Here is a 27,168-nt window from a genome sequence, read left to right as displayed (position 1 = left end):
CAACTTGGTTGCAGATGTTTTAGTTTCATTTTGGATAAATACAGCCAGTTATAGTTCCCAACTTAAATACCTACACTACACAGAAACACCAGATTAACCCTTTCTCTAATTTGTCTACTTGTTGCCATAATATGTTTCATTTTTTTCCAAGTCACAACTATTTTTTCCCATTAGTTCTGCTGCAAAACTCACAGATTACTTGGAAATAAGCTAGTATGCAGAGAAGGGGGTGGGCTAGCCTTCCAATGGACTACTGCAAACTTCTTTAACTTTACGGAAAACACTTGTTTTCTGTAAAAGAATGGAAACTTCAAAATCACTCAGCATTCACTCTTGGATTTTATGTTTTAAACAACGGTTTATTTTTCTGTATGAATAAAAATATCACTACCAGATACCTGAGCTATACCTCTACTGTGAAGACAGGAAAATTCTCTTCTACACAAAACAAGTGGCACATTTAGTCTAAAGAGGATCCAGTATAACTTTAGCCAATTTCATACCTACCCACCCACCCATAATATAGCCAGATTTGGGAAATTGTTGCTCCAATCCAGCAGTGAAGACTACAACCAAATAAAAGTGTGTATGTCTGTCCTCTGAGAGAACTGGCTGTCCCTGTCTAGGAATGCAAACATGTATTGCAAAACCAGGAGTGACTTTAGGATTAATGACACTTAGGCCACACTGGCATTAGCATGTAACTTCATTAATATGAAAAATCTTCCCCAAAAAATCATGTGCTGAGGACAAGCAGAATGAGTTGAGAAGTCTAATCCAATATGGCAATGCCTATGCTCCACAGAATCTTGGAATCACAGAGTGATTTGAGTTGGAAGGGACCCTCTAGTTCCAACCCCTCTGCCATGGGCAAGGAATCCTCCCCTGGCCCATTATCTTTATTCTGTTCTTTCAAATTTAAACCAAATCTATGAGAAAAGAGGGAGAAATAGCATCCAACCTCTCCTCCCACAACCAAAGATTCAGATGCATCTCCAGACAAATAAAAGAAAAGGAGACTTATGATTCCCAGTCCCTAGATTTTTACACATGTCAAAAAGGGTACACTACAGACTTCAGACAGCTTGTACTTCCTTCATGCAAGACTCAAGACATTAAAGAACTCTGCATCTCCACTTTGGTCTTTACTTAAAGATTTCTCAGTTTGCTTCCCCCCCCCACATTATATAACACACAGAATTTAGAAAAAGCAAGAGAAAGGTCCAGAAATCCACTTTGTGATTAAAAATTTCATCAGTTCCTAGCACAAAAGAAGAATTTTATTCCTATTACACCTGTGCTCAAGAGGATGCAACTGATATGGCTCTACCAGGTGAAAGTTATTGCACATGGGCAGCAGAGCCAGCTGCCTGTGCTGGGGCTAGGCTGGGAGTCCTCAGAGCACACCATGGAAGGCAGATCTGCTCTACAAAGCTCCCACAGAGATTTGTAGATGAAAAAGAGAATAGCACAGCTGAAAAAATAGACCTTTATTGCTTAGTGGCTCTATTAGCATTACTTTTGCAGACGTTTGCATTTGCACACAGCTCTACACAGACATTTAGAAAACTAGACGAACAGATAAGATGATAAAATAAATATGCTATTTTGCAGCGGTTTTTGTTTGGCTTTTTTTTTTCCAAACAACTGCCAAAAAGCCCCACCCCTAAAGCTCCCAACCTAGCATTCTGGGAAAAGCATCATTTTCCATTATGCTCTGATCTATTCTTTCTCCCCTCCAATTTGTAACATTCTGCTGGAATCAGTGATGAAGAACATATGTTTGAGATAAATTACACCCAGGAGAAATCCTGGAACTGTTATATTCAGTTTTATTACCCAAGGCATTAGGATACTCTAGCACTGCACTTATTATTTAACAGTTCCATCAAACAAGACACTGCTAATGTATTTTTATAATCTTATGCATGCAAAAATTAGTATCATATTTCTTAAAACTCAATGTGTGATTAATACACTCTATTTTCATTTTACATAACAATTCCAGGATATTTTTTAGTGCTTCAATGAAACAAGGTGTTACACAAATGCAGAATGCTATTGTACAAATATTGTACAAAACATATGTTCAGGCAACAGTAAGGTTGAGAATTCTAACACTCAACTGCCAGGAAATTGGAAGGGCTTGTGTTTCTTACACAATATAAGCTTGTGCAAGTGCTGCATCTTTACCAGATTCTGCAGAGGGCTGTAACCTAGAGTGCCTTAGGGAAACCTAGTGTGCCCAACGGGACAGACAGTCCCTGTCTCTGACAATTGCTTTCTTTGCACTGCTGCAAATACGAGTCCAGTTTCATTAGGTAACACCAAATAGCACAAATATCCCCTGTGCACCTGTGGGCTGCCTCTTTTGGGGGAGATTTGCACTAGCTCTGGGAGGTAGTCTCATAACTGGAGATTTCTTATAGGCATGGAGTCACGCAAGCATCATTAAGTTTACATTTAACAAGTATAATAGGAATAAAAGATAACTCATATAAACCTGACTAATACTTTGACTGATAATTTGATTTCAAAAGACAAGTCCTCTAAGCTTTTAAAAGGCTTTGCTTTGTATTTCTCAAGTGACTCTATGGGAAGCACAAATAACACCAAGAAAAATGTATACTTGTTAAGGCTGCACAACTTCCATGCTTTGCAGAAGAGAAGAAAGAAAAAGGCTGAGGCAGCAGTTCAGAGCCACAGCTAATATATGGGTTTTAATTTAAATTTCAATGTAAATCAACCACCAAGCTTTAGTACAGTGTTGGGCCTAAGCTAAAAACATCAGGTACCAGGTGTACTGGGAAGCAGAGTACAAAGTCCCTTCTGTTTAAAGACACGTAATCACTAATACCTCAAAATATAATTTAATGACTTTCTGTTTCAACTTCCAAAATGAGTCACAAAGCTGAGAGCACCAGTCCACTTCATCAACTGCAAACTGAGAGCCAGAGAAAGTTACTTGCTGAATATCCTAAGAGTCTCGCTTACTTTATTATTACTTCTTCCTCATGTGAAGAATAACTGAAGCTATGTTGTTCTAGTTCTCTGTAGTGTTCAGTCCATGCAGTGAATGCAGCCATGGCTCATAGAAAATACACTATGTAATCATGAAATTGAGGACTGTGCTACAATGCACATAGGACTCAAATGATGGTTACATGGGAAAATTATTTACTGGCATTCCTCAGCTTTGAAGTACTTGGATTTGCAGCCTACCTATTATTACTCCCGTGTGCCTTTTTTTACAGACAACAATAAATTTGGCTATCTCTTGCTATAACTCAAGCTGTCCAATCATGGATTGCCAGCAGGGTTTGAAACTTCACCATGGAGGTGAGGAATGAGCCAGCAGGCAGTGTCTCTCAAATCCACCCAATAACTGGCACAGTTTTCTCTCCTGATACATCTAATTTAACTTTTATTTCTATTACTTTCCTCAGTGGACAGGTGAAAATAAAAGACCATGAGCATTTTACTTTTTTCTGATCATGAATCAATAATTCTAAGCATTATTGAAATTTATTTTAGTCTAATTAACTTTTGTGGCCTCTTAAGAACAAAAAAAAGGTTTTTTTGTTTCTGACTTAAAAGTAAAATGAGGCAGAACACTGTAGATCTGGAACATGATCTGTCCAGATTGGTGGCTGTTGCTAACTTGCAGAGCTGTGTTGACATTGTGAAAATATGCCAACCTGCATCTGCCAAAAGGAATAGTCAATCTGTAGTTCATAGATGTTCTGCTGGTAGCAGAACATGTCTTGACACTTTATCTACAACTGTACAAAAAGGAGAAAGCACTACTGCTCTCTGTTCCCTGACTCTCACCCCTGCTACAAAGACAGTCCTGCTGTGCCTTTGAAGGAAAGCTTGTGGATGGTCCTTCAGCTCTGACTTGCTTTGCCTCTCAAGTAGTAAGCAAGCTACCTAAGGTTCAGAGGGCAGCAGGTTGTAGAACACAAGCCTGGCAAAATAGAGATCAAGGAGGAGTAGGTCTAAAGCTGGTCGAGTTTTAAGTCTTCCCAATTTCACTGTACTGCAAATACAGCAAACTGCAAATTCAGCAAATTCCACCAGCAAACTGACAAAGCAAATGGTTGGATAAATAAAGGCTTGAAAACTACCTATGGAGTATTCCTAGAAATTTCATGTGATACTTTGCTGCCAACATGACATTTATTTCTGGTTATGACAATAGATGTTATTTTCCTTTGCCCTCTCCCATGAATAACTTGAAACAAATAAGATGTAAAACCAAAAAATGCTGAAGAACCAAAAAAGTATCAAGCAATGAGTTTGCAAAAAAGGATGCAATAGTGTCACCTACTTGTGCAGATTGCACAGACATGGTTGTGCTAAAACACAGATAGACAAATACAAGGATGCAAAGACTCTGCCTTTGTGTTATGCAACTAATTTGATCACATAATGATGGGCTTGGTGTAAAACTATCAGTACTGGGTTTCTTCTCATTTTTTCTTTGGTACTTGGCGGAAGTTTTAGTGACTTAAATCTTCACATACTTACATTAAGGACAGTGAAGAGAAACTGACAAAACTGTGATTTAAAACTTTGATTACTGGAGAAAGGGAAAAATATGAAAACAGAGATTTAGAAATTACTACATCCCATTTACTAGAAGACACCACTGAAGTTGTGAGGGAAGCACCATTTGGTGGACAAGATGTGCAGAAAAACAGGAAGGCAAAAACCTACAAAAATCGTGGAACACTGTGAGCACTGTGGCCAGGAGTATTAAAATAACACCACAGTGCAAATATGACTGAGTGACCCCATTCCTACCCTAAGTCCTTTAACTATTACAGTATTTTACATTCAAAGCAACAGCAGACCAGTAAGACCACACCTGTATTTTGAATTAGAAGTGTCCATAGGGAATAGTACCAGAATAACCAACAGCAGTATTATTCCACTTCCCTTGAGACTCCCCACTTAGTCCCATTCTTGGCAAATACTTTCAGTTTTAAGCTCCTCTCAATATCTTGATTTATGTTCATATGCTCCCACCTCAAAGATGACCTGGTCTCAATATTACTAAATACTGAGAAAACTGATAGCAGAAAGTGAGATCCCCTCTGCCACGCTAGGCCACCCCTGAGCTCATTCATTTAAAATTAAGTTTTTAGCAGGTTTTTTTTCCTAAAATGTGATACCAGCAACAAGAGGTTAGCACTTTCCTATTCTATGACTGGTCATCTAAAAAAAGGCTTACCATGCTATTTTTAAAGGCTAATGTTCATGTTGTTTCAGCAAAATGCTCAATGTTGGTTTTAGACACATTTCTTCTTTTACACCAGACAAGCCAGCTCCTCGTATTCACAAAGCAACTGTGGTTCACTGAACATGTTTCCAGGATTAATTCTGACTTCCCAGGGTCAACTTTATACCAATCAATGAAAGAAATTGTGGAAAAGATTACCTTGTGAAAACACAAAAACTTAGCAAACCTTTAACAAAAAGAACAACTTGTAGAGCTTTCATCAGACTCAGCACTCTTCAAGGACAGCCTGTCAGCATTTGGCATATATGAACACAGGAGATGGAACAAATCTACAGGAAATCCTTGTGCTTACTCATGTACTCTCAGCACCACAGACAAGTCAAGCCATTTTTATACACTTCTCCCAGTTCACACGTTCCCAGACATCCAGTTTCTCACCACAAATGCAGAATCTTACCTGTAATTTTCTGCAACAAAGGAGATGGCTCTGGTTCATCACAAATTGCCTTGACAAGGGCCCTTTTCACCTTTTCTTCAGCTGTGTCAAGCTCTTTTCCACATTTGATTTCTCCAACCACAGAATATATGTATATCAGCAAAACAAGGAAGTCCTCACAGGCATAATCATCTTTTGTCCTTTCATTGTAAGACTTGATCATTGGCAATAACTGATTCAAAACACTGGGCATTTCTGACTCGCCAATAGTCTGAAAAACAGAAGGAAGGTTGTGTCAGATTGCCTCCATAGTGCTTTTAAGTTAGTACCAGACATACTCCTGTGGCACATCATTCAATATTCACACTCTCAGTAGTCAGCAGATGGTGATGTGATTTATTTGCTGCTCAGACAGTGAATTTATTAATTGTCTACAGTTTTTTTCTTAGGGATTCATGATAGCTGCCTTTTAGCACTTGAAAAGTGCTTATGATTAGATCTTTCCAAGTACCAGTATGATAAGAGGATGAGAGCATCCATCCCTTGGTATGGGTAGAAATGGTACAAAGCACAAAGTCAAACATTTCCTCTAAATTTTAGGCTTTATCCTCTGGTTTGATTTTGTACATGAGCAGTGGGTTCAAAACCCAGATTCCATTGACTTGCTAACATCCACATCATGCAACACCAGGGCTGGCATTTAGATCCATTCTACAGTTCTCTGTCACCCAAAGCAAGCCAATGATTAATTGTACCATCAAACTGCCACCCTCACTGCCCACAAACACCTGTGGATGAAAATTCTACATGCTAATTTTCTGCTTTGGCTTAGCTGGGAACTCAGCAGCAGGATCAGGTGAGAGGTGGGAACACTGCAAGACAAACAGGAGGAACACTCTGCTCTTGGATGGGGAGGGAGGTGTGGGAGGAAAGAAGCAATCGACCTGAGCAATCGCTTCTGGTGGTAGTGATTGCTCAGATCCATCCAGCAGGTCTCCTGCAACACCAGTACCCCTCCTCTTGATCTGTGATCACCTAAAAGATCGCCCTGTGACAACTCATGGGTCAGTTCATAGTGTACAGGGAAACATCAAATCTCTTGAAATCCAAGGAGTCAAGTTTGCAGGCATTTATTCTTGGTTGTTATTACAGTAACTTCACACAGACTAGTCATGGTAAATAGGCACCACAGCCAACAATATACCCTTTAGATTAATTCATAATAAGTAAATAAAATACAAATCAAACATACTAGGAAGAGACAGAAGTTTATACAACAGCAAAACCATGCAATGGCTTTAGGAACACAGAAACGGAAAGCTTTATCTCCTGGTATACTCCATACAAGACTCCAGGGGGTCTGGTTGTATTTTTAATTGTTCTTTGACAGTCTCAGAAACACTAACAAGAATCTCAGAAACTGTCATTTTTATACCTACACTGACCCTCCACAGATCACAATCATTAAGAAAGCATGAATTACTTAAGCTCCAATAAACATTTTCCAGGCTGTGCTATAAGAAACTACATTTCTGTGGACTTTGGTACCCCACCCTGCTCTTGACATACAAGTTTTGCCATGGACCCATCTTTCCTGGACTTCAGTGTGGTCAGATGTTATGTTTCCATTGGAATACAAACCTTGGAGAAGAATTTTGTAACTATCCACTACACCTAACAGTAAGTGCAACTGCAGACTTGAAGCAGTAAATTACAAAGCTGCAGTGGTCAAAAGCGTGTAGGAGCCAAGAAGGAACATTCTGAGATCCGGAAGGGGTTTGCACCCTCTGTGTTTGGGCAGGGAGTGCTAAATCACATACACAGTAACTTCAAGCTCTGCTCCACCCAGGAAGCAAATCTGTGGTGTTTGGCACTGGTCTGGCATGTGCTGGTAGCTGGGCCATCCTAAAGACATGGCTGCTTGATTCCTGGATTTCAACTGATCCCTGCCTTCATTCAGTATTACCTCTTCTCCTCTGAAAAAGTGACACAAATAAATTCTCATCTAGAGTACAGATTCTTTCAGATTATAAAATGGAAAAAGACAAAGCTTCAAGGAATGCATCTATCATAAGGAAGCCGTCTGCAATGAACAAAAGCCTAATCAGCCCTAAAAATCTAAGAAATCAAGATGAACCTACGTGTGGAGTTATTCTGGAACAGATGATGAACTTTAGTCTATATTAAGCTGAATTTATTTTTATAGAGGCAAGACCTATGCCAGGTATTATTGAACATCATCCACTATCTACTGGCACATCATCTATTTCCCTCCTCCCCTCCCAATCCACAAACTCTACTTCACTCCATCTCTGAATGCAGGGCGTGCTGCTACACCACCCAAGATGAGTTCTTGAAAAAGCTGTATTTTGCATGCACAGATTAGCCACAGGCATGGAGAACTGAGGATGCCCATGGCTGTATAGAACAGTAGAGTGAGCAGCTCCTGCCTGAGGATCGTGGCTCCTGCAAGTACACATGTACAGCATCTTTGGCAAACTTTCAAACATACATGATTTAAAAAAAAAATCATGTCTAAACTTTCAGGGTGATTTACTGTAGGACAGGCTAAAACTCATCAACTTCAAGTAACAATTGCCACCTCTTATCTTCAAAGTAAAAATGAAAGAGGAAAAAAAAATTAAAGAGCTGTAATAAACCATTAACTTCAGAATGCACGTAGGGTCTTTCTGGGGTATGAACTTCTCTGGAATGTTTCTCCCCTTATCTCTTGGGAAATGGCACCGCAGAGGACTTCAAATGGAACTTCCAAGTTTCAGAGGCTATTTTGTCCAAACAGGCCAGTTGGACTGGACTGTGCATGAAAAAAAAACCAAAAAATGGGACTCAGAGCATGGCTCTACAGGGAGTTGGGAAATTCGCCTCAAACAAAATCCACTGGCAGATTGTCATTATCTGGCCACCTCCAGTGATTTAGGGGATCCCTGCACCACCTAACAATCAATCAATTACTGAATGAATAGCCCTAGAACACAAGTTTTAAAAATGTAACTACCCATGACCCAAATTTCCTGCTGGTTATGTTGGCCTCAAGTTAGCCCCATTTGTCTATCATCAAGGGAGCCAATAAAAATAATAAACACAGGTCAATTCTGAGCTTTCCAAAGACTATATAAAAACATTAGTGCTGCTTAATGTAGAGCCAGCTAAAAGGGCCCAAGTTTGAACACTTTCTGCTCAGTTGCATTGTTTGGACATTTTAATGCTCTAATCATACCTTCTCCAGAATTCAGGGACACTTTGTGACAGATTTTTGTTGTTTTCCATCTCTTCCCTCCACCCTCTTTAGTTATTTATTTTTAGAACTTAGGTGGTGTAATAATTTTATGTCCATAAGGATAAATAAACTGATGTCAATTTGCTGATTTTTGCAAAAGGCCTGAACTTTGGCAGATTGGATAATAGTGAAGAAAGTACAAATATATTCGGGGGGGGGGGGGGGTTGAAACACTGAACATGACATTGTGCTTCAAAATTTTATTTAAAATCTGATTTGTAGGATCTACAGGAATTAGGAGGAAGTGTAATAAATCAAGAAAAAATGTTTTGCAATTCTGTGAGAGGCAGTATTTTCAGTATTTAAAAAAACCTGTAAGAATTTAAAGCCATATGTATCATTAGATTTATTTTTCTCAATAGAAAAAAAGAGTGAGTTTGGGAGGAAGAAGACATTCAGAGTTTACTCTAATTAACATGTGTCCCTGACAAAACTTAGAAGAGAACTGAGCACTGTAACCCCTGTGCTTCCAGCCCAGTGTCCTCAACTTGTCATTAAAAACATTCAAGCAAATATCAACTTCAACCAAGTAGAATGCATTTTCTTTAAAATCCAGGAGGAAGGAGGAGATAAATCTTGAGAGACTACCTCAGCATGTTAATATTCTAGTGGCTTTCTGTTCAGGGAGCAAAACATGTTTAATTCCTTCAGAGGTTGCATGAGTTAAACAGAACTCCTTGGAATGGGAACCCCACAGCTTTGTACAAGTGAAGAATTTTTTTGGGGAAAACCAAAACTAAAAACAACCCCCAAACCCAGCTGCAGATAAAACCAGCAGAAGAATCAGTGGAAACTCACAAGTCCTTGGGTAATTTGCTGCCCCAAACTCTGGGACTGGCCTATTTAAAAACAGCTCCTTTTATTCATAACTTAGGTGGGAAAAGAGATGGGGAATAAGCAGCTTTCCAATGTTGCCCTATTTGATTTTTCATGTTTTACCTGGGCTTGACTGTTTGTGGTTTGTGATTTGGCACACTGCATATTAACTTTCCCACTGTCCAGACAAAGGCAAGAACACTCTAACTGCTAAAAGTGACAATGGCACCAAAGGAGAACCTCATGGGTATGTGAAACTGGCTCAGATCCTTTGATGGTAATAGATCTCTGCAGGAATAGTCATTTCAGTAAAAACAACAGGCGCTGCCAAGCTAAGAAGGAGTCCTTGCTGCCTGCAGTGCTCAGCTGCCCATAAATCAAATGCTGCTACTTGCTGTTTTACACTGTTTGGCCATCTGAGATTTGAGGTTGGTTGCACATAATTTCCATATGGGTGGGAAGATGTCTGTACTCCCTGCAAAACAATTATTTCATGTATTTAGTTTTTATTAAATGGCCTACATGTGACCAATGATTTCACACAATAAATCAGTTAAGTATGATCTTACCATTCAAATTATGATTTGCCATATGGAGTGCTAGAAATCATATTAATTATTGACTTAGGTTTTGATAAAAGTGTAACTCTGCTTTGTCTGCTTTTCACATATTTCTAGGGTATCATTCAAGAATAAGCATCCCAGAACACAACACAGAAAAAAAGAGTTCTTCAGAGTACCACACTCTCACCATTAGAAAGCACTTCAATCTGTGTATGTCAAAATATAGAGCATACAATTATTCAGACAGGTGATTTTAGATAACCAAAGTCCATTACGAATTTTCTTTGTCAGGAAGTAGTTTTAGTCTCAAATTTATGTTTCCAGGTGGGGAGGGGTTGACAAAGCCTCTCCTTGCAGGGAGAATGAGCAAACTTTGGCCTTAGGGGAAAGCAGACAAAGCATTGAGTGAACTCACAGCAGATTGAGAGTGGAGGTGTAAGATGCTGGCAGTAAAAGGCTGCCTCCAGTTTAAAAAAAGTGTAAGCCATTGAACATCAGGAGAGACATCAAGTGCCTTTTGTTGGAGACCAAAACAGCTTTATGACTTGTCCCTGCCAATATCAAGAGATTGCACCTTCCTCTCTTTAATGGCAGTGTCTGTCTATTCCCTTGATAAAGAATACAGAAACCCACCAAGAATACACATATAAAGAAAACAGTACAGAACTAAACTGCTAGTAAGAGACACAGGAAACAGTAAAAGAATCTAGAACCTGTCTCCTCTGTCATTACTTTTAATGATTCTTCTGTTTGAATGAAATATCCCTACACAGCCAAATCAATCTCCTGCCCTCTTTTCTGCATTTATCACCCACTCTGAACACTGCCCAAGGAGCTATGTTCTCAAAACTTAACAGACAATTTTCAGGCTCTCCCTGTAGAGAGACAGCATCTTAAAATTTTATTATAAACAAATGAAAGAAAAGGAGTAAGCTTTCCAAAAGCTATTTTTGACCTGGCTCATATTGTCAAAGATACAAATTCACATTCATCCCTTGTTCATGCTCTCCCAATTAGACTTCCTTCTCACTTTCCACTCACCACAGCAGCCTCTTCCTTGTGCACCTGCTAGAGTGCTTCTGTGACGGTGCATTAAATCAAATAATTCTAACCATACTGGTTCTTTGCTTGGGTTTACTGCTTGGCCATAGAAACACACTAGTTGACAAGGACAAAGATTGGACTGTCTCCTCATGCAACAGTGCCAACGTAAAGCTTAGATGAACTAGACTTTAAGGTTGCCAAGAGATAAAAGAAAATTATAGAAATAATCACCTGCTCATTGGATGACTTCTTCAATACACTGTCAAATGGCCAGATGCTTAATTGGTGTCTATCAGCCAACACTACAGATATCAAAAGCCCTTTGATATACCTGATGAACATCTATCCAGGATGTTAGAAGTTGCTACAGAACACAGTGACAAGTCAAAGGCAAGAAGAAATTACTGACCACATAAAACTTTTTAAAAGCACAACATCTGTAAGTTCTTTTGGTCAGAGATAATTTTTTTAACGTGTCTTGCATAATTCCAAAAACACAGCAGTGACACTTAACAGCTAATATGTGATAACAACACAAGTATTTAAAACAAGCTCTTCAAGCCCTATCATTTCTAAAACCAAAACAAAAGCAAAGCCCAGGACAGTTCTTTCTGCCAATAATTCCTTAGCCTATGATCATGACCTAAGCAATTGGATTTCATCTGGATCCCACAGCCAAAGTAGTACATTCCAGTATTTTTCTTTAACTTAGGACATAAAAGAAACTATATTTTGAACAACACAATTAAGATTTCTTCTTAACACATTTCTCCTGTCTTCACTGAGGACCACAGTTGCTTGACAACAATTTATTATTTTTAATCTTACAACTTCTTCAGTTATTTCTGTTTCTTCTGCTACAACAAGCAGATTCTGTCACTATGTCAGTACTGCAAGACTTAGATATTTAAAGAAAATTCAAATGCCCACTGATATCTCTTCTTCCACAGCACCAAAATCACCTCATTGTAGTGAGTTATGCTGTTGGGCAATGTATCATTAGATGGTATGGTCCAGTTTTTCCCTCTCTCTTTGGAGATCATCTACATGTACAGCTGTGCTAAGATATTTTAATGGGTTCATGAGGGCTCAGCAGCAACAGTGTAGTGAACAAAAAGATATTTAATAAGTCTGGACTTTATTAGATGAAGCTCTGCAAGGATAAGGAGAATTTTACTTAAATCACTCATGTCGGATGTAAGAGACTCATCAGCAGGTTAAAAAGGGAATACTTCCAACGTACTCAGTCAAAGCTTTTAGCTGTGAAAGCTTCTACAGACATGCTTGGTAAAAACATGAGTCAGCACAGCAAAAACAGTGTCAGCAGAATGAAAAAGGAATACAGGAACAGCCAAGATAAAACCTGTATCAGAAAAAGGTCTTGGTGCTCTGCATGTCAGGATCTTTTGTGTATGGCTTTTGAAGCTGTTTATTTCTATAAGTATTGAAATATCGAGAAAATTGCCAGAATGTGGTAGGGGTTCAAAACTGAGAAAAGGGCACAGGGATAACATAGTATCCCAGAGGTTAAAGCTCATCCATTTCCAGGGAAACAACGGGAAAGCATTCAACGACTACAAAGCAAGGGATAAGAATCCAGAGGGTTAGAAAACAAATAAAAGGATTATAAATCAAGAAAAATATAGTATAACTGATTTGGTCATTCAATAGTGCAGATCATGTCTGCAGAAGAGGAGATTCTGTCCCAGGAGATGACTACTGAAGAAGACTTGGGAGATGCTCAGGACAAAGAAAAGGATTGAATTCCTGCTTAGATGACTAGCTGTAATCATTCAGGTTAGAAAAATAGATAACCAAGTACAGAGAAAAAGTCTAAAAAATGAGTGGACTAGAGAAGGCAGGTAGGGAATGATTGCTCAGTCTGTCTCACCACAAGAAGAAAGAGGCAATACACAAAGCTGGAAAGAAGCCAGTTTAAAGAGCAAATTAAACAGAGGTATTTCCTCATGCAATTTGCTCATATGTGGAACTTCTTGCCAAATGTTGTTGTGCTGCTAAATTCTTACTTGGGCTTGCAAAGATGATGGGAAATCTCACAGGGGAAAAAAATTCCATCAAATATTAGTAAACACATGGAAACCACAACTGTTACAGAACTCATAATGATTGGAACAGGGAGAATATCATATAACCTTGTCCTCTTCTCTTAATCGTCTGTAGGCAGCTGCTCTTGAGCAGAAGTGAACTTTTTTTTATTAAACAAACTAGCTCAGCTGCATTTTTGATCCAATCAGTAATAAACATACTTAAGTCAAGGCCAAGGCAAAAGGACCAATGTCACCATAAAATACAGTATCCATGGGACAGGAGTAGCAAAGCAGGTTTACTACAGTATGTGGCAGTGTCAGGATTAATTCCTATATACCGTGCTGAGTCCTAGAGTCCATATTTCTAAGAGGATGTGAAAAACTAGAGATAACATTGAAAGGAGTTAAAAAACAATTGAAAGGGTAAAATTCATAGTGGGAGATGGTTCCTTATCAAAAGGAAGAATAACAGTTTATGTATGTCTCTTTGGACAGAAGAAAATTTCAGAGTATGAGACAGCTCTTGAATCTAGGGAAGAAAGGCACATTAGGAATGAAAGAAGTTGAAACTATGATTTTTCCAGTTCTCAAGTTGGTGAGGATGTTCCAAGTGGTGTGCACATTTCATGAAGACTTTTGAGGGTGAAAGAAAACAAGCAGAAAGCACAGACTCAGTGGTCTCATGGAATAGAATACTGTGCATTAAATACATCTGGTGAGTAGAATTACAAACTCTTTAGCACGGTTCTTGATTGCAGTGAAAGGAATTGTGAACTGTGAGGGAAAAATACTTCAGAAACAGCAGAAAGGATGAAGGCAATACGTGCTGTAAAGGCTGTAAGCAGTGAGTCATAAAAGGAGACTGACAGTCAAAACACACTCTTCTTGTTCTTTTCCTTCACATTCTTGCCTTTTCTATCATCTCTTTTCTCTCACATCTTCATTTTATGCCTCCTCCTTCAGTCCTATGTTAACCTACCATCAAATTCTCCAGAAACTCCTCAGAGCTGCAGGAAAACCTCCAGACATTTGGTGATGGGTCAGACCATGGTGGACACTGGTACCAGAAATGAAAAATGAGGGCTGGGGATGAAGGTAAAACAGAAAAACCAGTCATATCAAGTGAAAAACAAAAGGAGTTTGGAGCCTGCATGACTGTTTGGGTCCATCTGAAAGACATTTGTTTTCTGGCTTTTTGTGTTTAAGTGTGTTATATTACCATCCAACTTTTTAAAATAAATCCATTCAACTTTTGTCCCTAGAAGCTTGATTTTAACAGACAACCAGGATATCAATCAAACATTGCCACAAGCCACAATGCCAGTTTGCACCTAAGCATCATTCAAATAATGATTTCAACTAAGGTTCGCCAAATGTACACCTGGAATTTTTTAGTGATGCTTAGAGATCATACTTTTACATAAAATATGCTGAACAGGGGTACTACCTTGAGCAGAACATACCACGTTTCGCATTATCCCTGGGATTCAAAAAACTCGGTGAAAATCTACCACTAAGGCAATCTAAACTAAAACAAAAACTGGAATTTACTAAAGTACTAGTGACTGAAACTCCTTGATGTCAAGAAACTTGAAAGACATTTAAAACATCAACTTGCATGAGATGGATGTATGAGATTAGGTACCAGATCATGTTGTTATAGAAATTTAAGAAGTAGCTAATTTGAAAATGTTTGTATTGTATTTGAAATATTTTACACCTTGGCTTGCAGATAGACAAAGATATAATACATAAAAATATATGGACATAGGAGGTTTGCAGGGGAGATCCCACTGCTCTGACCACAGCCCCAGCTGGAACTACAGGAAGGAGACACAATGGCAACACAAAGACACATAAAGGCAGATTATCATTCTGCTGCAAAGTACCACAGCTGTTAATCAGTACAGTAAATGTTATCACAATAGAGTACTGACATTTCTAGCCCTTGTACAAGGCTCACTATGCTTCAAGCAGGATTCAGGCTTTCATGGTGATTAAAGGCAGATGTCATATGTAAAAGTAAGTTTATAACTTAAGAATGCCCGGTTCATTTTTGTGTGTGAAAGGAATCTTTCATTCACAGGACATCTTCATTGGAGGATGCTCACTGCAGCATGATTTGCACATGGAAGAAGATTTTTTTCCTCTCTTCAGGTTGGAGAATAAAAGAAAGTTAGTTATAGAACCATGTCTCATTCTATCCTATGAAATGTATAAGGTTAATAATTTTCCTGTCCAGTTTTTTAGCACCAAGAAAAACTAATCAGGTTACCATCTTTCAGACAGCAGCAGATGGCAGAACAGTGATACTCCAAAGAAAATGACATTTTTTTCCCCTATAAATGTGTGAACTGCAGCAACAACAACTACTCAGCATGTATATAATATTAAATATCAAGTGAAATACAGCATAGGCAAAATGACATTTATAATGAAACACTATTGAAATCCCACTCTTTTAATCTTCTCATCCCATTTTGGAAATGCTTTCCTGCCATAGAAGCTAACAGTTTTCTTTTCAAGCACAATTTATCTCAACCACCTACAAGCTGTTTCTTTAGCTCCCGAGCTGGGCAGGAATCTTCTGTGCTGGTATTCACTTGCAGTGGTGAGCAGACTACACAGCCAGGGCTGGTGTGGGTATGTGAATTTTAGGATGCTTGTTCTTAGAGAGTACATGCAACACCTGCTTGTCTGTCATAATGTTCTTTCCCTCTTGGCCCACATGTCCTTCCTTTGGTTGGCATGTGGCAAGTCCTCTCCTCTTTTGGTTCCTTTCACTGTCCCCATCATCCCCACATGGAGCCAGGCCAGCTGGGTGGCACTAGCAGGGGTTTTACTGTTGGCCCCTTGCTCTGGATGGAAGAATGTCAGACTGCTTTCCTACTGCCAGCTGCAAGGGCCATGTGAGGGCATTCTGACTGCTGGGGATGGCTCCTGCCACACCTCCTCCTCATCCATTTGTCCAGCATGAGCTACAACTAGAAAAACCATCCCACTTTCTGTCCCCCTGGGATTTCCCTCCCACTCAGCCAAACGCCTGAGTCAGCATAGCTATCCCTTATGAAATCCCATTTGCACAAAGGGAGACCACTGGAGCACAGGACATCTGGTCCCAATATCTAAAACCACTTAAATCACGCATGCCATTCCAAACATTTAAGAACTTCAGAAGTTTTTCGTTTTTTTCATATATATTTCCTAGTTGCTTCATGCAGAAAGCATTTATGTTCCAAGTTTCACTCTAAAGAGGTGGGCAAATGTATATTCCACCTCATTTTAACTAGGAAAAAAAAATACCCCGCTTTAAAGATAAGACCAGGTCTGGCTTAAGCTACTTTTATGTTAACTACTTTTTAAAAAATTATTTTAGGAGAGTATCAACATGTCCTGAAATACAACACAATTCAGATTCCATTAACAGGCAACAAAAGGTGATTATTATACGCAATATAAAAAAGCCCCAAATCTATCCAATAAAGAAAGAAAAATCCCACAAATTCAGCTGTATATGCTAGAAGGTGAGGTTCCAAGATGTTTTCAGTTAGTTTCCCATTGTGATTTTTGGTAGCAAAGAAAGGACTCCTGGCCCAGTGGTCAGCACTAGACTGATGTCCTAGAGACAAATGCTCAGCTCCAAGTCCAAAGCACTAGACTGATGTCCTAGAGACAAATGCTCAGCTCCAAGTCCAAAGGTGAGCTTCTTGCCTTTCTACACCTGTGAGCAGTGGTAGCTTCCCATGCTACCAAACTTTAATTTGAATGCTCTGATAGCCTGATGCTGAGGCCTGGATATGAGAAATAATATTGAGTGTTATTAAGAATTCCCTTTACAGCCCCCACCTACATTGTGAGTCATAGGATGCTGATGCCAATACAACAGAGGCAGACTTGAGTCCCCTGTAACCTATTTAGTGTGAGCATCAATAGCCATCAAGTTGTCACAATATGCAGCTCACCATCAAGTGGCTTCTTTTTTCAAAAGCCAGTATGGGTATGGCTACGTATCTCACAGTCTCTCTTGCACAGCTCTTACAAAAGAGAAAATACAGCATTTTGATACACTTTCTTCCCTTCTTATCAGGCTCCTCACACTTCAGGAAGGGAGTGCTTCCAACCTTTACCATCGTAGCCTACTCGTACTACTATAACAGCAGAAAAATCCAAATTCCTTCTTAAAGTACTACTAGAAAATTCTTAAATTACTCCACAGCACTCCACTTTTCTAACAAGCCATCTGTCAGTATGCTCTCAGGACATGACAATCAGACTTCTGGGTCATAAGTGATATTCCGTATGGAGACACCATTGCAGCAAAAAAAAAAAAAAAAAAGGAAGGTCTGAGACACCCTGGTTTGACGAGAGAATCCAGAGTACCTTTGTTATATATTGCAATGCACAAAATACATTAAATCATTTATCTGACTCTTGGATCCTATTTTGGAAGGCAGACCACTATTACAAAGCTCTTTTAGACACTGTTTATTAACATCAAAATGAAATATGAAAAGCACTTTCTGTTAGATCCAGGATCCGAACAACTCTTATAATGTACCCTAAATGCAGTAAAATGGTATTGCAACAGCCAGAAATAACTGCATTATTACTAGAAATATATTTTTCATTGCACTGTGTATGTTTACTCCTTCTAAAAATAACTTTCTAAAACAACATCATCACAATTAAGTTACCCAGAAATGTTACCATGTGAGTTAGCACTCCAGTGGTCACTCGGGACCCTCACATCCCAGACTGTTTCTAATTTTCCTGAAGCAAACATTTTGATCTTCCCAACAGAAAGTGCTGCAGCCCCTAGCAAAGATCACATACCCCACAAAATGTCTCTGCTACTGTTTGAGAAAAGCAGTGTGGGAAGGGGGTGGGTGAAGATAAATCTATACACAGTTGTTTCTATTTAAAATTTCACCTTTTTTTTCTTTTTTTATAACCACTACAAAAATCCTAAACTAGTCTCAGAGCAATCTCTTTTCCTGCCTCCAAATTATGTCCCTCTGCCACCTCAGTCATGGCCACTTCTGTCAGACCCTAGCAAACTACTGCTTGGTGGTCTCACTGTTCCACCCTGAGTCATATTTTAATTAGTAAGAGCACTGAGAAGAGATCAGTGTACAGATATTGGCGAATCTTCAAACAAGAGTACACGCTGTCCATTTTATTCACAATGAAAAAGCTCTTAAAGAGATTTTGATAAAGATTTGCCTCCTGCTTGAAGCCCACGTTTGTAATGTTTATATAAGTGAGGGATATAAATCTTTTTCAAATGAACCCCACGGTTTTTAAACCAGCCTCGTTATAAACTGCCTGTTTCCGTTTTGCCTGCCTAAGCAAGCAATGCAGAGCCTGCTTGGGATAGACTGGAACTAATTTAATGTGCTCCAGGTTTAATCCCCATCCTCCCGGCTTTTACTGGCAGATTTTACACACAGGACTACTGCTGACTTTAACAATGATTCATGTGATAAGTGGGCTCTGATTTGTTTTTCCACATCAGAAAACGTGCAAGAGAAATGCCACCAAAATAATTTTAATAAAACACGGCCGAGACGGAGCAAAGCTGAACTAAGAATAATTAAACTTTAACACAAGAACTGTTTCTCTTGTGTTTGGATTTATAAAGGCGAATTTCTAGCTCGCTTTACGCAGAACAGCTAAGAAAAGTGCGCGGACACCTCCGCTGGTGTGCAAGGAGGCCGGCGCGCAGTTTCGCAGCCCAACATGCTGGAGCGGGCCGGGATCGGCGGCGAGGAAGGAGAAGCAGCAGGACAGCCCCCACGGGGGGGACAGCCCCCACGGGGAGACAGGCCCCACGGGGGGACAGCCCCCACGGGGGGACAGCCCCCACAGCCGGACAGCCCCCATGGGGAGACAGCCCTCACGGGGGGACAGCTCCCACGGGGAGACAGCCCCCACGGGGGGACAGCCCTCACGGGGGGACAGCTCCTACGGGGAGACAGCCCCCACGGCCGGACAGCCCCCACGGGGGGACAGCCCCCACGGGGAGACAGCCCTCACAGAGGGACAGCCCTCACAGAGGGACAGCCCTCACGGGGGGACAGCCCTCAGGCTCCCGGCGGCACCGGGCGCTCCCGGCGGCGCGGCCCGAGCGCCCCGGGCACGGCTGAGGCCTGCAGGTGGCGCTGTTGGAGCGCCGCGGGCGCGGAGCCGCCGCCTGGCAAACTGATCCGGGCTGAGCTCGGCATCTGCAGCTCTTAGAGCGCTTAGCCAGCATCAGGAAAATCCTGCTACGTCCTTTCTGCTGCGGACATGCTGCTTCGCTCCTTCTTTTTTTTTGGTCTTTTTTTTGGGTTTTTTTTTTTTTTTTTTGGTTGTTGTTTTGTTTTTTGTTTTGTTTTTAATGTATTTTAAATTCCCAGGAGCAAAGCATGTTCATTAACACGGCACACTGAAAAAGGGACCGCTCTTACAGATGTAGTAGCTGTTTATTTTTGCAAAAGGTAACTGAATGACTGGTGCAGAGACCACGTAGATGCTATTTTGCAATCATCTTCTCGTGTATCGAATTCCCTGCTCATTTACATAAACCAGATGTTTCCCCGACAAACCAAATTCCTTGAAGAAAAACCAGAAGTTGCTATACTTCATGTCCAAAATGAAAGATGATGTGAATGTTCCATTAGCCACTAAAGGCAAATGTATACTTAAAGTGCAACAGTTTCCTTTTATTTAGCACAGCTTTTGTGAGGGCTTAGATGATCCTCGGCAGAAGCATTAGAAAAGAAAAATGAAGCTACTTAAATTTACCCACTGGCCTCAATAGCTTCTACTTCCCTTGGGAGTGAAATGTCTTTGCCAGATCTTGACCCTCGAACCAGTCCACAGAGTGGACAAATACTCTGAAACAAGTAATCAGAACTCCTCCTTCCTGCAGGAGAGGATCCTGGAATCTTTCTTTCTGGTACCAGATTCCCAGAGGATCACTGAAGAGTAAGAAAGATTGTTTTACTAGTTTAGGGATAATTTAAAACTTGCAGCCTTTTAGTACACATGGGTAAAGTGAAGGACATGAAAAATATATATCTGCTGTTACTGAAAGAAAAAGTTATTATCAGGAAAAAATTATGAAATCTCTGTTACCTCTAATTCTTACATCTTTTACCAAAAACCAGCTTGCTAAAGTTCTAGATTACTACAGGAACGACAGTGTTTTACGCTAAACTGAAGTGCTGAATTCATGGAGGATGCCTGAAGGTTATACTTGTTACTAATCCTTTAGTAAGAAGTATAACCTTCAGCCATCCTTTACATACCCTTACCCTTTCAATACAAGGATCTACCAACTTTTGGTGTGAAGCTATTAAAATCCTGGTAAGAAGGGGAAATTCTCAGGCACAGAGCAATAGAAAATCTGTACTAAAACCAAAACATTTAGCCTGAGAATAACTAGTAGGCAACTGATCAACAGTCAAATGACCAATAATAACCCAAACATCAGGAAAAGAGCAAGGGTGAGCTCCAAAAGCCAGTACTTCATGCTGTTCTCAGTAAAGAGTACAATTAAATGTAGAATACTTATTTCCGTGGCCACAAAATTCTGAACAGGCTCTGATGCTGCAGGTAGGAATGTAGAAACCACACAGCAAAGGCAACTTTTCTAATGCCAATGGCAAAACAATGGGTAAAATTTTTTGATTTGAAACAATGTTGGGAGTCCTGGGATGTTCCAAACTCACTCTTTATCCTGAGACTGAGGTATCAATGGGCTTTGCAAGAGCTGACTCAGCTTTCAGCTGTAAGTAGTTCTCCTTGGAACCAGCACAACCCTCTTTTCTCAGCTCTTCTTTTCAGCACAGGCTAGCAAACACCAAGCCAACTGCAAAATTACTGAGAACTGGACATAAAGAATCACTCCACCAGTTCTCAATCTTTAATTAGGTCACACGATTCACTAGCCACCTATCTCATCTAACTATACCATTAATTGAGAAGACAAGGTTATTAAATGTCTATAACAAACCACTTTTGGAACTTATGTGGTAACTTCAGTGAAACAAAATTGAAACAAAATACTCCAGAGCAATGTGTTACAATTAACCTGTACCATTGGTGCTTCCAAAAGACACTGGGACCCTAGAAGGGACATGTGCTCCTAGTGCATGTCACTCTCCTGACAACAGCACAGCACTGCCACAAAGCCCACAATTCTCACATCCACTGGCCACTGAGACAGCCCTACCAACTACTGTTAAATTTTCCAGGTCCACAAAAGCTACTCTGGGTGTCTCAAAACCTTCTGTACTTATGTTTCCACTTTCTGGCAAGAATGATTACATGAATACAATCATGTACAAAAGAATAAACATCTATCCACAAACTGAGCCTCCTGCCAACACAGACAAAAAAACTGACATGTATAACAGGGGGGGAAAAAAAGTTAAAATACTATTTTGGCTGCATCCCTCCAAGCTGCAATGAGCAGCAGGCCTTTGAAAGACATTCCTCCAAAATCACAAGTTCTCAGCTTACAGTTCTCTCTACATAAAATAACATGGCATCATCATATGCTGGCAGAAATTTAACTCAGTCAAGAATAGATTTCCTCCCAAATCTTATTAAGCAAATAAATAAACAAACAGCATGACTGATCTACCATTTTAACACAACATAATCCAAGCAATTCTAAGTCAGCATTTATGCCTTTTTTTTTTTTAAATTAAGGGGGAAACCCCAATCTCTCAGTGTATATATCGAAAAGAGTGCTCACATAGTTTGTTCCAAACACTCACAAGTAATACACACTGATCACCAACAGACCTTTACACATCTGATATCACAGGGGAGGGCTGAAACCAAGCCCATGCTACATAATTAAATTCAAAGTTTTCATCTTAGAGCAAAGACCAGATTGACAGCAAGGTGAAGCAAAAGCCCTTATCTACACAACTGATAAAGTAAGTATGCAAAAGCTCAGGAGGTTAGGGGGTATCCTGAGCTCCCATACTACTCAATCTCTGCCAATTTGGCATCAATTAGACCCCTAAGAACGAGACTGATATTCTCAGTTTACTTGGTATCTGCCATGAATAGCCAGGATGTAACACTGCCTTTAAACCAATGGTCTAAAACTACAATATTTCCTTGCTTATTACTTGTCAAAATCAGTGTCAAACTGGTTCTTCCAGTCACATCTGATGTTTTCCAAAAATCAGAAATGATCATTGCCTGGCTGCAATATTTGTGATACACTGCTTTATCTTTTAAACTATGTTGTAGTCTGACAGCTTCAAAACTGACTTCACAATGTCAGGATTTCATACTATTGGTGGAATTTTAGTATTATTTCTACCAGGTTTCAAACAATCCAGAACTTAACTTTTATATTTAAAGCCATCCACTCATGAAGAACAACTCTCTCCAGGGATATGATATAGATACTTTTTAAAAAATCATGGTGCAAAACACAAACAGCTGTAAAAATTAAAATATCAAGTCAATTTTCCTGACACTACATAACTGTTCCCTAGAGTGTGTATTTTGTTCACAATAAGATGTAATGTGTGAAGAACTGTGTGTATTTTGTTCACAATAAGATGTAATGTGTGAAGAACTGAAAAAGAAACTCAATGTATTTTTCTCAGGAAGTTTTTCCCCAACAGATTTTTGTCAGAATTACTCTCCTGGTCTGTATAACATCCTTTGCTTCTCAGTCTTCTATGCCTGCTACATTATTCAGCTGCTAGACTGGTGAATTATGAGGTTATGAATAACATGATGTTCAGTATTTATATAAAGACTGCACTTAAGATGTTTTTTTGGAAGAAATGCAAAAGCAGCCTGCTTCTCAACAAAAGAAACCTAAAAGCACATGCAGAAACAGACATGGAAAGCTGACATTACCAACACTGAGAAGCACTTGGAACTTCTGCAATGGGTGGGGAAAAGTTGGGAAGGGCGGCAATTAGAAATGTTTTGGAAGAAGAAAACATTTTTTAGGGTGAAAGTTAATTTTTACTGTGCCAATCACAATTTAAGTTAAATTCAAGTTTATTTTTCCTCATTCAGTTTATGATCTCATCTAGTCATCAGGGATGATTGATGATGTTTCAGCATTTGGGTATTTGCCAGTCGCAAATAAAAGGGAATTATTTATTTTTCTTTAGCACTACACTGCTGCCATTAACTGTATCCCACCCCTTTTGTTTACAGCCTGTCACTGAAGCCACAGCTTTATTTTAATGTGGTATAAGCTCTTGTCTGGGGTTGATAGTGTAAGTGATCTAGCAGACATCTTGCACTAAGAGCATCATTTTGCACAGAAAACACACAGCCTATACTTCTGAAATTATCCCTGCCACTGATCCAGACAGGATTGTCCTCTCCCATTAAAATGTGGACTTCAAAGCCGTAAGTGAGCAATGGATTCTGTCAGTTTCCTTGTGGTAAAACTACATTTATTTAATCCCTTTAAAAACAAACAAACAAGAAAATTACTTTGACCTTTGCCTTGGCATAAGGATTCTGATTTGAAATGTGTATTACATGTCTAACACGCTGTAACTGTGTCCAGCTGAACTGGGCCAGATTTATGTGCAATTAGGAAAAAAAGGAAATCAAAACAATTTCATTTTCATATTTGTTAATATCAAAACATCTTGTAGCAGCATTAAGTTTTAACTGAAACACACAGAACAATGAAAAAAGAAAATAACTGGAGAAGGAGTGATCTGATAAAAACTGCATTAAAGAAATAAAATGGACTTTCTCACTTGCATTTTTTCTGGATTAAACTATTCAAAAATGTATGTTTGAATGTCCCCACTTTGGCTGTTCATAAGCCACAGGGAGATTTTTTTGCATGAACTCTTCAACCTGAGAGTTTTAGCAGAAAAGCTTCTTTACAAGGCTTAATTAAAAGCAGGTTTGAGTCAGGGCCCTCATTCAGTCTGGGTTTTATTTTGGCCTTCGCTCTGTGTCAGAAGTCAAGTCCCAAAAGAGAAATGAAGGTCATTATTGAGTCAAGAGAATATTTTTCCTTCATTCTAAGCCCAAATAAACATGTTTCAGGTTTGAGTTTGGGTTTAGGTGTCTCCAAATGAGATTTTATATAATATGCACCTAAGGGTGAAACACAAGAAGATGCTAATCACGATGTCTAACTTTGCCCTACATAATAAATAATGTGCCAAAAGCACACTACAGTCTTCTTTGCATGCAACTGGTTTGGTATGGGAAATGTATATTCTAAACAGATGGAGTTCACAGTGAGTGTACTTCACACCATCAGATGTTCACGATGAATGCAACGTCATTCTCATGAAGCGTGGTAAATAGTTATGCAGCCACACTGCAAAATGCACTCAGCAATGTACCGAACAGAACTGCACTGGCAGATCTGTTGGAAAACATTCAACTTCTTTTTTTCCAGAATGTTTTAAGTAGTAGTTTCTTGGAGACTTTTGACATTGAATACGAGACTAGTGGTTTTTAAAGCATGCTCTCCTCAAAAGCAAGTTTATATTTCAGCATGAATAACTATAAAAAAGCTCATTCCTATCAGTCATTCTAGTGCAAGGAACAAGGACCAATAACCAAACAGTTAATCACTTCAGCTAACAGGAAATGTATTATATTATCGTTGCTGGTTTTGTAACTGGACAGTAGGCACAGCCTAGTGCATCCTGTTTGCAACCAATAGCAGAAGTAGATGCAGGACTGTGATATTTGTCACAAGCATTTCTAAGAACAAAAACATGGTGATGCTTTTCAAAAGGCTTTTCAATGTTCACCAGATGTGGAGCACATGTGACCCTTGAATGTGAAAGAATAATGTGACAATAAAGTTGAATCAATACAACATGTGCCAGTAATCACACCAAGATGACATGCAAATGTTTTAAAAACAAAAATATGTAAATTATTTTTAGTTCTTCAGGACAGAAAAACCGGGCACCTGGTCATCCATGAGTTGCTGTTTCCATCCTCATTTGAAAGCCCATCTGCTTGAAATATGTTTCTCCCTGTGTGAGACAGTATCTAGCTTTTGTATTTTTACGTAAAGAAATTCCATTCCTGTGCCATTACTTACTGAAAACAATTAAGAGTTAGATTTAAAAGATTTTAAAAGATTTAAAGCTTTTCTCTGCCTCTATGTATTTTATGAAAATAAAACTCCTATGAATAACACATGCAGGAAAATGATAAGAAAATTAGTGCCAGGCAAGAGTGCTTCAGTGATGTCTTAAAATATGTCCCCTCTTTTGTCTTACAGAAGGGAAACATAATGAGAAGGGGCACACCTCTCCATGCTTATCTTTACTACTCTAAGTCTACCCACCAGATACTAAAGAAACAATTCATTTTCTGCTAGTGATTATTTCTGAAGGAGATCTTGCTCAGGCTATGGATAAAACACATATGCACACAGTGATAGCCTAGGAAACAATTAATTTCACAGAGACAACAAACCATTTGCAGATGCTGATGTTTGAAGTTCAAACCCATAGTCTAACATGAGTGAATTCATAGAGAGAAAAAATTTCATTCCTTGTAGCTCAAAAATGGTATGAAATCAGAACCCAAAGCAAAACATTGAATTTTTGCAAGCTGTTAACAGACTTCCCCTAAAACAGGTGGTGGCTTCCCAATCTATACATTTGTTGACAATGCTTGCAGTCAGACCCCTACAAATTAAATATGGGCACATATGTCTTCAGTATATTCAACCTCTACTCTGCAGATGAAACTAAACCAGCATGTAGACAAAGCCAAACTTGGCCTATGCCAGTGAGTGACACTGCCTTGCAGCAGCAGCACCATGTGTCCTTGTGCAGCTGCTGTCATCTCTGTGGGTGCAATGAGAAGATGTTGTGAACCATTTCTCTCCTACAGTAGGTAGCTTCTCAAACAGCCTTTTCTTCCCGCGACAGAGAAAAAGCACAAATTTCCAACAACTGTGGCAGAAGGCAAGGTCTCACCAAGACAAGCCTGGAGAAACAGTAGATAAGAGGACACAGGAGGTGCTAACTGAGTTGTTCTAGAGGTTCTCCAGAACTGTGAAATTCAGAGTGCTTGAACGTTGTGTAATGACTCCTTGAGCATTGAGTATTTTTTTGTGGAATTCCAGAAACTAAATAACTTGGTCAGAAAATACAGTCTGGGGGAAAAAAATCCTACACAGAGAGAAGCAGGATAATCAAATTAAGTGAGAAAGCTGAGAGAGCTTTTCACTTCTTTTTTTCTTTTTTTTTTTTTTGTTCAAGAACATGTATTTTGAAATTTATTCCTATGTATCATATAGTTATAATCAGAAGAATTATGTCCAGCTGAAGCTACTGTGCAGTAGAGATAATGAATTTTAAGTAGTGGTACATGATACCAAGAACTTTAGCTTTTAAAATATTCTTTGTTTGGGATGTAAGCAGAGACTTGCAGAGTTTTTCCATAACCATATCTATTAAAACAGATGTAAGAATGAATGATTTTAAAAAATATACTTTCAAAACCAAAGAGAACTTTAAAAAAATCATGCCAGTGAGAGCCTGGTCACCAGGGACACCAAAACCATAATTAAAATATATGTTAATAAAAAGGCAGTTGAGGATCTGTGCCAGTCTTCCTCAGGGATCCTTTATATTAACCACACTCTGATAATGTTACTGGAAAACAATATTCTGAGCAGATACATTTAATATCGACAGCTATTAATAGTTACAGTATCTTAATACAGTACCTACATC

At 39.3% G+C, this 27,168-nt stretch overlaps 1 protein-coding gene across 1 annotated transcript in view; it reads right to left on the bottom strand.

Annotated features, from left to right (window-relative positions):
* The window catches only part of SCFD2 (sec1 family domain containing 2), a 186,257-nt gene that overhangs the window by 99,858 nt on the left and 59,231 nt on the right, over nucleotides 1–27,168 (bottom strand). The window contains exon 5 of the mRNA XM_009101470.4: nucleotides 5,703–5,952. Coding sequence (XP_009099718.4) covers nucleotides 5,703–5,952 — 250 coding nt within the window. The remainder of the gene's footprint in view (nucleotides 1–5,702; nucleotides 5,953–27,168) is intronic.

The sequence above is a fragment of the Serinus canaria genome, chromosome 4, assembly GCF_022539315.1.
Source record: "Serinus canaria isolate serCan28SL12 chromosome 4, serCan2020, whole genome shotgun sequence".
Lineage (NCBI taxonomy): Eukaryota > Metazoa > Chordata > Aves > Passeriformes > Fringillidae > Serinus > Serinus canaria.
This window is presented reverse-complemented; position numbering and strand designations above follow the sequence as displayed.